At 40.0% G+C, this 11,895-nt stretch overlaps 1 protein-coding gene across 1 annotated transcript; it reads right to left on the bottom strand.

The window, feature by feature from the left end:
• Positions 1-1,956: 1,956 nt before the first annotated feature.
• Positions 1,957-11,321, bottom strand: ankle1 (ankyrin repeat and LEM domain containing 1). Its single transcript, XM_026343201.1, has 9 exons — positions 10,961-11,321; positions 9,400-9,552; positions 9,004-9,109; positions 8,677-8,800; positions 5,711-8,212; positions 5,193-5,361; positions 4,716-4,878; positions 4,473-4,605; positions 1,957-3,905 (listed from the first exon to the last, which is right to left on the bottom strand). The coding sequence occupies exons 1-9, from the start codon at positions 11,023-11,025 to the stop codon at positions 3,739-3,741; spliced, it is 3,582 nt and encodes a 1,193-aa protein (XP_026198986.1). The 5' UTR covers positions 11,026-11,321; the 3' UTR covers positions 1,957-3,738.
• Positions 11,322-11,895: the final 574 nt, after the last annotated feature.

Below are 11,895 nucleotides of genomic sequence, written 5' to 3'. Positions count from 1 at the left end.
TCCAAAAAGAAGGAAAAAAGGAGTCAAACACATGCAGAAGCCTGCACACAGGCACGGCCAGTGACTCCTTTAACAAACATACGGAGAGCAAAGAACAAACTAAAAAAGGTTTCCAGTTTCTAAAGCACAGCAAAGGTCACAATCAACATTCATTGCTGTCGGTGGGTTTAACTGTGTGGAAGAGCTCACTGAACGATGAATGCAACTGTGTCCCAGATTTCATCCGCCCGTCACGAGGAACGGCGTAACGATATGCTGATGATGGCATTATTTATTTCACTGTGTGTCTCACCCCCTTTGCCTCCCACCAACAACGGGCGCACAAAGCAGCGTGAATTGACAGGCGGTGACGTTTGCGTGTCGATCACGCTTGCTGGGGTGGAGGGGTCCAAATCTGGCTACTGCAGCAGAAGAAGAAAGAAGAAAGAAGATGCGAGAGATAGGTGGATAAAATGACCTTTTAAGGAAAAAATATACAAGGCATGAACAGCTTGTGTTGCATTTAGGGTTTGGAAAATGATTTAGTTGTTGCATGAAAAATAAACAGCAAGAATATGTTAAATATGAACAGATGCACTTCAAAAAAAGCTTTATCTTTTAAACTGATGAATAAAATCTGTGAGAACAAAGCTGCTTGTGTTATGTGCTTTCTTTTTATATATTTATTCTGTTACTGGGTGGTTTGATGTAGTTTCTCAAATAAATAAGTGGTTACAAGTTGAGCCCTCACTGATGTAGTGGATCTTTCTTTATTTAGGAAGTAGTTGGATTTATTAGAGTCAACATTTTCTTTTAAAATTTAAAACAATCTGCAATAGATAAATGCTACTGTGACTATAGATGTAATTATTAGCTACAGCTCTCATCTTTGGCTTCTACTTATTAATCATACAATGTTTTATAAACACCCGTTAAACTCAAATTATACAGCAAGAAACTTTAAAAGATTGTTGTATGATGCTTTTTTTTAGGAATATTCTATGTTAGGTAAAATATAAAGATGCTGTAAATGATTTATTCCACATTATTTGGACATATAATTATTATATAAGCTGTTGGTAAAAACATTTTGAGCGGATGTGATCATGTCACGCACATTATATAAAGATAACAGCATTGTTGTGACGTAAATACGCACGTAATCAGTCCCAACAAGCCACAAGGCAGTCGGCAAAACTGCTGCTGCGGTACTGAGCGGTTTCTCACGTTAAAATCAAAACAACAGTTGACAACAAAATGATGACCTTAACATTCTCCTTTTAACTCCACTGGAATTCACACATCTGTTTAGACGTGGCTACTGACAATAATCATATTCTCTCTCACTCTATGTAACATGGATTTTATTTATTTTATTATTTTGTTTTCATTTGAGCTAAAAATGAGGGACGTAATGTTGGTGCAGAATAAATATTAAATTGTTTAAAGCCAGCTGCTTAACTAGCAGCTACTTAATCAGCCACATCATTTGTAAACTACAGTTTCAGACTATTTCTAATTCTAGTAAATTTTATTTTAATTATTTGTATTCTGTCAAAGCTCAGTGGCCATCTACTGCTGCATTATAGGGTTGCAAATAATATAAGTAAAGTTTATTTCTACATGTTAAAAGGGACTTCGTCAAACCCGTCCTGACAAAACTGGCTTTTACAGTCTGTTACATGCTACATGTTCAACCCAGTCAGAAAAGCTCCTGCACAATAATCAAATGAAGAAGTGAAGACTGTTAACTCACTGCTTGACCAGCAAAAATAAAGAACATTACATGCTGCACTAGTGCAACTGGAAAACCCCTCTTTGCATGGTGTCTTGGTTTCATTTATGTACAGCATGGGTTATAACTATAAAATTAAGCTTTCATAATGCCTCTGTAATACAGCAGTGGAAGCGTGCTCTATTACAGTTCTGTTAAATACTTTTAATTTACTGTATTTATTTTGCACATTTTCCCATTATCAGAGGAAGCTAAAGTGTAAAATGTCAGGTCACATAGCCTCGGGGGTGACACTAGATACGAATAGTAGACAACAGTGTGTTTATTGCATAAACCATGATGATGCTTGTAAGAAAATATTGGCTAACCACTACCAGGAAGCTGCATCTATGAATGAGTCATGATAACAGTAATTGAACCCCATTGTTCCTAAATTAGACATGCTGTTCTGTAAAACTAGAAAAACTCATTGCAAAGCAATTTCTGTTAATGCCTTAATGACGTTTTGTTGGAGGGAGGGAACGCCACCTCTGGTTGGCAAAGTGGTAAACATTATTAAAGACTGATTGATTTTCAGTGATTTCAACATATTGAAATATATATTGAGTGAAAATGAATTTGTTCTTAATTATTTTGTTAAATAGGGGTTTTGATTTTAGAAAACAACCCAATGGGTCTGCTTAAAATAAGTGCATGAAATATTAACATCAAACGCTAACTTTAATGACTCATAGTGAATGAAGTGCAGCTCCTTCATCAGGAGCATTACACTTACACTTGGGAGCAAAATTAATGACTTTCTTTGTCCACTAGAGGGACATCAAGGATAGAGTAAAAATAAAAGTTAGTGTGATAATAATAAATGATTAGTTCATGACATGTCAGCAGAAGTTATTACATGTATTTCTTACTACGGACTGGTGTGGTCAGAAAGTTAAGACACAAAAGAGGGTTACATTTAAGAGCCATGACAACATCGGCTAATCAATGTGTTAGTGATATAGTTTTAACGTTTAATGACATTTTGACAAAGAAAAGGTTAATGTTTTGTTTTGTTTTTTGGAAAAAGAGTTAGTTTTTTTAAGCATTTTAAACCCTGAGGAGATGATGGTTGTGAACCACCCTGGTCATGTTGTGTTTTAAACATGGAACTGTGAGCCAATTTGAACTGATAAACTGAATCTCATGAAAGACCTCAGTGTGAATATCCCACACAGGCCACTACAACAGGTCAAATAACACAAACTAGCCCTATCAACCTGAGCAGGCTGCTAATCTAAACAGTTTAAGTGCAACAATCTTAAGCTCCTGGTTCCACCTGATACTGAATAGTACACATAAAAACACCAGTAACTATCAGATGCTAGTGTGTCATAAGTTTGGCACAACAAATCAGATAGAGAATACAACCATGTAAAGAAAAAGTATCACATTTAACAAACACGTTTCTAAACCTCTTGATTGAAAGTTCTGAATTTTATCATACTACCAGGTTTCCTATTTTAATGTCATACATTAACATGTTTATATGTGTGGTACCAGCTACTACTAAGCTACACAACGTTTGAATTTGGTTGCTGATCAGTTTCAAAATGCACTATGGAAGTCTAACAAGATGTCTCAAAAAATAAAAAAACTAATAAACAGTAATGAACTCATCCTTCTCATTTGTCCTGACATGCTGTTACTGTACAATTCTTCTCATGTTCATTTCCTTTTTTTAAAAACACAATTATTTTGTTCTACATTTTTGTCACCTCTGGGCAAATTCTTAATGTGTTGAGGATTTGCGTCTCCAAATATACACAAAGAAATTAATGCTAAACAGAAATCAAGCAGCGTTGATATGAACATGATTACAAAAGTGGTCTTCATGTGAAGAATTTCAAAATAAAAAAAACAGCCTGAGAGGATGTAAATATTCCCTACAGATGTCGGGGTTTGGGGTGTGATCAGAGTTCATCCACCAACATTTTAGTACAAAACAGTTCAAAGGTGCCTGAAAAGCCCATTCCAGTGGGTAGCTACTGTCTGATGTCTGCTGGTCGGAGCTGTCTCTCACCCTCGGCTAGGAAGATCTGCATGGCCCGATAAAGCAGATGGACACCGAGCTCTCGTTTTCGCTTCACCTGCCAGTTGGACGCCACCCCATAGAAATCCCCTCGCTTCTGATTGGTGAGCATCTTCAAGCCTGGGATTTGAATGGAGGATTAAAGTTTTGGTGTAAATGTATAAAACAGCTGTAGATACATAAATGTCACTTAACCAACAGTGAATTTGTCTTTTTCTGTTGTTTTTTTTTTCTCTTCATTTCTTTCATTGTTATGTTCTATAAAATAATATAATGTACAGTAGAATGAGTAAAAGATTTGGTGTGAACTACTATTGTATTTCTGTGTGTACTGTATTCTTCATTTTTTAGTGAACTGTTAAATGGATTTAAACAGCATAATTTTGGTAATCATCCTATTGTCTCTCCTAGAAGCGCCCTCTGTCTCTCACACCCCTCTGCTACATGGTTCTCATCTGTTTAAATTTATACAGTCCAGCAGTCATTCAGACCCCCCCCCTACTTCTGTCACATTACATCTTTCATGTATGAGCAATAGTGAGCTAATCATTTTAATAAAATAAGCCCTGAGGATGATTTTAAAAGTGAAAAATTCAAGTATTCAAACCAGAGTTTCTCCTGGGGATTACATCACTGACTGCCAGTTCAGATATAAGTACTGATGAGGTTCCCACTCCTCATACTTACCAACGGCCTCCACCATACTAGCTTCTCGCGTGTAAGCCTCCACTGGAATGACGTTCTGGAAACAATGCAGAGAGATGACACCCAGCCCAGCTTCCCACACCTGAAGGATGTGCTGCACTTTGGGACACAGTTTCTGTCGTAGAGAAGAAACAACCTGTGTGTTATTCATATATTTTACATCTGAATTACTTTGATTTAATTACTGGAGAGTTAACTAAGTGGGATTGGTTCATGTTGAGCTACCTTGGAGGTCTTGTCCCCTTTGTAGTACTCTAAAGCCTCATACAGGTGGCTATACGGACGGGAGCGTTTTCCTTTGCCCACATAAAATATAGCATGGATAAATGTCTGGAAACACTCCTGTGGGGTCATGGTGTGACTGCGGAACGGGAGGTTTTTCGTCACTCTGACAGAGAAGAAAAAAAGGTTGCAAGTAGTTGAAACTTAATGAGGACAAGTCAGTGCTAGAGATGTAAAACAAACACTGATTTTCTTAACATTGAAAAAAAAACATAATTATGACAGTGACATGATGATAAGGCAATATTCATAAACACATATTTGCAGAGAAACTTATCAATTCAGCAAATCCCAGCTAAAATGCTTTGCTGGATTCTTTCTGTTGTTAGGCTAATTCTGTAGCAGTGAATATAAACTCTTTGGGTGAAAGTGAAAGATAGGTGAAAAATAAAACACAGACTAACACAAAACAAAGCAAACCTTGGGTCGAGCAGCAGATAGTTGAAGCTGGACTTGATGATGCCCTCCCTCCACTTTCTGTTCTGATCTGGTTGGTCAAACTGCTGACACAGAGCCTGCTCGTCGGCCTGGCAATCAGGCAGTTCAAAGGTCTGCAGGGCCCGACACAATTCAGGACTATAACTTCTATCTACAGAAAAAAAAAAACATAAACCAAAACAAAACATACGGCATCAGTGAAAGTGGCGATGAGCGAGACTCATTCATTTAGCAGTTCTAATCTAACCCACTGAGTGACCAAATCCCACAAAGAGTAGCAGAGCCTCAGTAGATGAGTTATTACAGTGAACTACATGCAACATACATGTACAATTGTAATTCATAGGACAATAATTCATTTCAATGGTGACATAAGTATGCATTAATAATAAAAAAACACATTTTGATTTATCATCTTACAATCTAAATTATTAGCTATCATTATCTATTACAGCTCAGGTTGGGTAAATAATAAGCGAGAACTGCAAATAAAGTGTTACCTGTCTGGGGCTGATCTAAATGCTTGTGGTGATGTGCTGATTTGTGGGAGTTTGACTCCTGCAATAGGCGGCAGAGCCTTCGCATGTAGGTGGCCCTGGTACGGCTGTTTATAGGACCTGGATTCTCCCCCAGTTCAATTAGCTTCAATCTCAGCTCCTTGTCAGTTATCCCCTTGATCTCTGGCAACACACGGTCCCCATCCTCATCCTTCGTCTCTTTCTGTAGTAGCATCTGAGGTTTCTGGTTCTCCTTTTCTCTGTTGCTCATCGTGTCCGTCTGCATGGATCGCCAGTCGTAAAGAATGGTCTCCTCGCTGCTGGTGGTACTCATAGTAGAGCTGAGTGAAGTGTTGGCTGTAGGCGGGACGTGGGTCTCGATCAACTTGTGGCCCTGTTCGATATCAGTGTAGAGGTACTCCACTGGTTCATCTAGATCCTGAATGAGCGGACGCCCTCCGGGTGTGTAGGACAGGTTAGCCAAGTGCTGCGGCCTGTGGCAGCCCGACAGCCTGCTCATGCTGTATCTTGGGGTGCATCCAGTGCCCGGGGTGCAAGGGAGGTCAGAGTCTTCCCTGGACCTCCTTGGGGAAAAGTAGCTGGAGCTGGACGAAGATGACACCGAGTCCGGCTGAGAGCTACAGTCCTCTGTGATCCAACCGTCGTCGTTTTTAAGGCTGTCACCTCCACACACCCCAGGAGCATCGTTGGCATTTCTCTTTGCTGATGTGTCATCGGTACTTGTTAGATCATCTGTCAGGAAATCCCCGTCTTCAGCGTGACCCCCATCTTGGCCTTGGATAGCAAGTATAACCTCTCTAAGGTTTCTTTCATAAGCGTCTACTGAAGTGTTGTTGTCATTGTCTTTCTCCAATATGACTGTGTCAGATAGTGTCTGTGATTCAGTGGCCGTATCGCTTATGCTCTTAGAAAGGATGAGGGTATCGGCTTGGCTGTTGCTAACACTTGAACCAGCTGTCAGGGTGCTGGACTGCGTGTTCAGATCATGCCCAGTCGAAAGGCCTCCTCCAGTGCAACTCTCTGGATAGGATGGCGTATAATAAGGTGTGTGTGGTGAATTGTATTGATTTTCACTGCTCTGGTCCCTGGGTGTCTGGCGCCGCGTTCGAACAGGGGTGGGTAGGGTCTCCTCAAACAGAGAAGAAGTGAAGAGGAGGCTTTCAGGTGTTCTGCTTGTTCTCAGAGAGCAGCGACTCAACCTTGAGCGTGTCCTTCCAGTTACAAAAGGACTTGGTGTGAATGGGAGGTCAGCATTTTCCTTTACTGAGTTAACCCCACCATCACTTCTGGTGTCTGCCACTGGCTTGTCAACACAGTCTTCATTCTTGTTGTCCACAAAAGGCCCAGTGCAAACGTCAAAATCATCATGACCTTCAGACAAGGCCAGTTTATCAAGCATACTTGGTAAATGCTCTGTGGTTTCAGGTTTTAAATCTATCTGTGACTCAGTTTGAACTGGTGGAACGTTTTTATCTTGCCTTGAGAATCTGGAATCAGAGTCTGGAGAGTCTGGTGTTTTATTTGCAGATTCTGCCTCAACAGAACCCTTCTTTGCCAAGGAGAGTAACACATGTCTGGGGGGTACGCTAGCTTCCAGAGCACTGGTGTAGTGGTCGCTCTCACAGCTACTGTAATGACTGCTGGTGGTCTCGCTGCCACTGCTGCCCTCACATGAACGTACTGGCTGTCCAGGTACATTCACCTGAGCCTCTTTCACATTTTCGCCCTTTTGCTCATCGTCACTTTCTTCCAAAGCGCAGTGACTGATGACTGTTTTCTCCATATCCTCTTCCGTGCTTGTGCTGCTCTCCCTGCAGAAAACGTAAACGTGATCTGGTGATGTAACATCAATGCCCTGCTTGTGTAAAATAGTGGCCATTCGTTCTGAATCCAGAAAGTCAGAGTACTCGGAAAGGTCAAAAGGTAGGCTGCCGGTGCACTGGCTGCCATTAACAGCAGGCTGCTGTTTGGGAGATTCAGGACTGAAAACAGGGAAATATTCATCTACATCCTTGAAGCTCACACTCTTGCGACTTGCTCGCCTTAAGGGAAATGCTGGGAGAGTGTCTCTTCTGGAGGGAGATATACTCCACTCGGTTGTAGCAGCTTCTCCGTTTGCTTTTGATGGGCAAACACCATCAGTCATGAATAAATCATCCTCCTTCAGAATTGGCATTGAAATTGCAGGTCCCACCGCAGAGAGGCGAGTGCTTGATAGTATTGAGGGACCTTCAGATGCCCAGTGTGAGGAGGAATTGTTCCAGTCCTGGCTCTGATGTCTTTTAGTATCCATATCAAAAAGTCTGTTATGGGATATTCCTCTGCTGCTTGGCCTTCCATTAATATTAGACAGGTTGAAAAATGATGAACGCCTTGTGCTGCTCCATGGGGCTTCACCAAAGTCACTTATCCTAGACGAGTGGGAACTGAAGCTGTAGTCTGATTCAGGATAGGTGGATGTGTCCGTTTGGTCTGAATATACAGCTGTGGGAAAAAAAAAAGAAATATAAATAAATAAATAATATAAATTGATACATTTCCTGCAGATGGTGAAAAAGTACTTATTTATTTATTTATAGTCATTTAGCAGACGCTTTTATCCAAAGGTACAAGCATAAGGAGGTCTTACCTATAGACTCAAGGTGGTAAGCAGGCCACATGAAGGGCAGCGATGTTACCACTACACCATCCAGCCACTATTTTTATTTATTTATTAATTTCTATTTATATATTTAAAAAAAAAGTTGGTTCCCTACACTATATAAGGTTTTCAGTCTAATATACTGTATGTGATTAGGACCACTCTGAAAATGTAAACAAATGTAATAACTATTATATTAATAAGGGCATTATATTACAATATTAAATGCATCTGAGTAACTGTTACTGTAATGCCAGTGCTAAGGTTCACAGCAGTTGGACTAATGATTTCCAAGTGACTATCTTACAGTATTGGAATTGAGGCAGATCATCATCTTCTGTATCCACTGAACTGGCCTGGTGTTCCTGGAGAAGTTGAGCACATTTCCGATTCTCCTGTTGCTCTGCAAGCTGCCCAGGTGTATTCCCTTCCTGCGTAAAAGAAGGAAATAACAGGAGAAGAAGAAAGTCACAAAGCAGCGTTTTCTGTTACTGTACAGTTGCTTAGTGATTATTTTCAACATTATCATATTGTATCATTTTTATGAATGTCTTTGAAATGTGGTGATGCAATTTTAAGGCTTCATCACCAGTGCCTACTTCCCTTATGTAAAATGACTAAAAACTATTCTTACATTATCTTTAATGTTTGGATCCCCTCCATTCATCAAGAGCATCTTCAGATTTTGATAACATCCCCAAACAGCAGCAATATGAAGTGGAGTCATGCCCTCTGACGACCTGGGTGAAATACAAGAACACACAAAATGACATTATCAATATGCTAAACGAATTTCCATAGTGTCTCATGTGCATATGTTTAACATCTTATCTAATGGAACTAGATAATAAAAAGAGAATCCATCACTGAAGACTTTGCGTGACACAAAAACTATGTTGAAGTTTCTCAAAAGTCTATACAAACTTTGTGTACGCTCGCAGATTTATTGAACCACTCAAACAATATTTAAAGCTCAATTGAAGTAATTGGGTTCTAAAACGTGGTATCTTTGCAGTTATTTTAACCATACCTGATATTGGGATCTGCTCCATGTTGCAGTAACATTTTTAAGCAGCGTGAGTTCTTCTCAGTCTCTTTGCCAACAGCTAAGTGTATTGCAGCCACCCCTTTACTGCCGACCAGGTCAGGGGATGCACCTTGTGAAAGAAGTACCTGCACCAACCTGTCAGTGAAGATGGATAGATTTTGCATTAAGCAGTGTACACTGCCATGTAACATTGTAATAAAAACAAGAGCACAAACATGTTTCATTACAATCACACTACAACTGCTGAACAAAATAGTAAAATACAAAATAGTGGGTTTTAAGACTGCCAGGGGTATTTCTTCAACTTGCTGTTGAAGCCAATCTCAGTAAAGTGTAATGTAACCCTTGAGAAGCTTATATCTTCCCGTTATGTCTTTGAAGCCATAAATGATAAAAGTCAGGTCATAATTTCTTTCACATTGGTTGTTTCTAAAAAAAAAAAAAAAACATAAGGAACTGTGGGTACATTTAATATATAATGCAGTATTTAAGTATGGACACAATCCCTCTATATGTTTATCAAGGAACTGTGTGCTGTTCAGACCATAACAGAATCAGATCTGATCTGACGCAAACAAAAATCACCATCTATGAAAATGCTGGACAGCAACATATGATCAGAGCAACCACAGCAACCATAAAGCTATTTAGGTGGAAAGTGTTGACTGGCCAAGACAACCTCATAAGCTCAATCTAACTAAGCTGCAATCATTTGCTCCATCATTTGACCAACTAATAGTATACAGACGCCACAATAAGCAAGAGCGGAAGCTGAGTGCAGCGAAGGACTGAAAGAGCATCCAAAGAGTCTGCTGCTGTTCGTGGATCACTCATGTTATTTGACTAACTCTAGGGTAGTATGTGTTCAAATGGACAATTATTAGGACAATTATCTGCTATGATAACCAGCTGCTAACATAACCAGCTGCTAGAGTTAGGCTACCTGCCGACCAACCACTCACTGCCATGTGATGCCTCTACCGCTAGAGGGCAGCAGCAGGCCCACTTATGCATTATACACCTCAAGACCCCATAGTAGAGTGAAAGATAGACACTGAACTCTGAACTCTGAACCTAACCCCTGACCTAACATCCAACACCACTGACTAATACAAGGCTCAGTGCCAACACAACACAACACAACACAACACAGAACATGTCCCATAATGCAGCTCTATTATCCACATACTGCACTTTGAAGGCTAACAGTAGTCACAAGAAGACCAGAAGTTTAGTAGAACAGTCTACGACTAATACTCTTAACAGTGCATGTTCAACCATGATCACAGGTCTGTGGGATAATCACCAGACAGGAGCTCCGAGCTTGGAGACTAAAGGACCGATATGTAGATTTAAAGATTGCTCCAGTCTATGCAGTACATATGATGTAGGTCATTATAGTTTAGACAATACTAAAAAATAACTAAATCGCCAGTTTCAGAAACATAATCTGGAGGATTAAGGTGCAAATTTCCACCTTGTTGTTTCATCTGTATCCTCAGAAGTCATGTCAGGACAAAGCTAAACGTGGACAGAGCTTTACCTGGGTTCTCCATCCTTCACCGCTTTGCACAGCTGACTTTCCAGCCTCCTCGTCTTTCGGTCCATGGCCAGCGTGGTACGTTTAGAAATGATCTACGAGCGTGTTTTTAGGCATCGTCTGATCGGTGCATACACCAGATCCGTGCAGCGGGGTCGTGGGTAACTTTTATCCGAGGTTAACGTTAGCTAGCTAGCGGCTAACAGCGTCTGAGAAACTACTATCAAGCACTATCAAGCAAACAATCCTTAGTTGGACCACTCAAACGCTTACAGGGATGTTAACCTCAAACTCTAAAACACACATGGATTGTTTATTGTCGTTGTTTTTGTTTTCAATTTAGCCGCAAGACTGTTTTGGTTAAACTTCCCTCCAAACAAACAAACCCACCTCTTTGGTGACGTCAGGCGGAAGTCCCGCCTATGGACGCCTCTGATTGGACAATTGGTGTCAATGTTTTACTTTAGACCAATCAGATTAGATGAATGTAAGACGGAAGACTCTGCTGCCACTGTGACGTTTATCAGGGTTTTTTTACCTCATGTTTGAATAAAAAATGTAAGAATGATTCCTTTATTATGTATTATAGACTAGATTCAATGCATTAAATGCTTAGGGTCAAATACTTTATGTTGATTCATGCATACATAAATACTGTACAGATAATAAAAACATATTTTATGTAAAATAATCTAATGACAAAACACTTCAACACAGCACAGGGAGGGTGACAGAACATGTTAGAACATGCCCTTTGCACTTTGACCATGTGTGAAGTGAAAGGGGGACCTGAGTAGAAATAAAACAACCGACATGCAGGTAGGCTGGAGAAGATGGGGATGTATTAGTAATTGTACCCAAAACCTTTGGTAACTAATTCAAATAATATGGAAAGCTGATTGGGTTAAAAATCAATACAAATGACATGTTGACACATG

Source organism: Anabas testudineus, chromosome 4, assembly GCF_900324465.2.
Source record: "Anabas testudineus chromosome 4, fAnaTes1.2, whole genome shotgun sequence".
Classification (NCBI taxonomy): Eukaryota; Metazoa; Chordata; class Actinopteri; order Anabantiformes; family Anabantidae; genus Anabas; species Anabas testudineus.
This window is presented reverse-complemented; position numbering and strand designations above follow the sequence as displayed.

What these genes read in the sequence shown, in the direction of transcription:
- ankle1 (XM_026343201.1), bottom strand. Translation starts at nt 11,025, where the DNA reads ATGGACCGAAAGACGAGGAGGCTGGAAAGTCAGCTGTGCAAAGCGGTG. An exon ending in GTGAAGGATGGAGAACCCAG is followed by an intron (nt 9,553 to 10,960) that starts GTAAAGCTCTGT and finishes CTTCACTGACAG; the next exon opens with GTTGGTGCAGGTACTTCTTT. An exon ending in TATCTGCTGCTCGACCCAAG is followed by an intron (nt 4,879 to 5,192) that starts GTTTGCTTTGTT and finishes CTTCTCTGTCAG; the next exon opens with AGTGACGAAAAACCTCCCGT.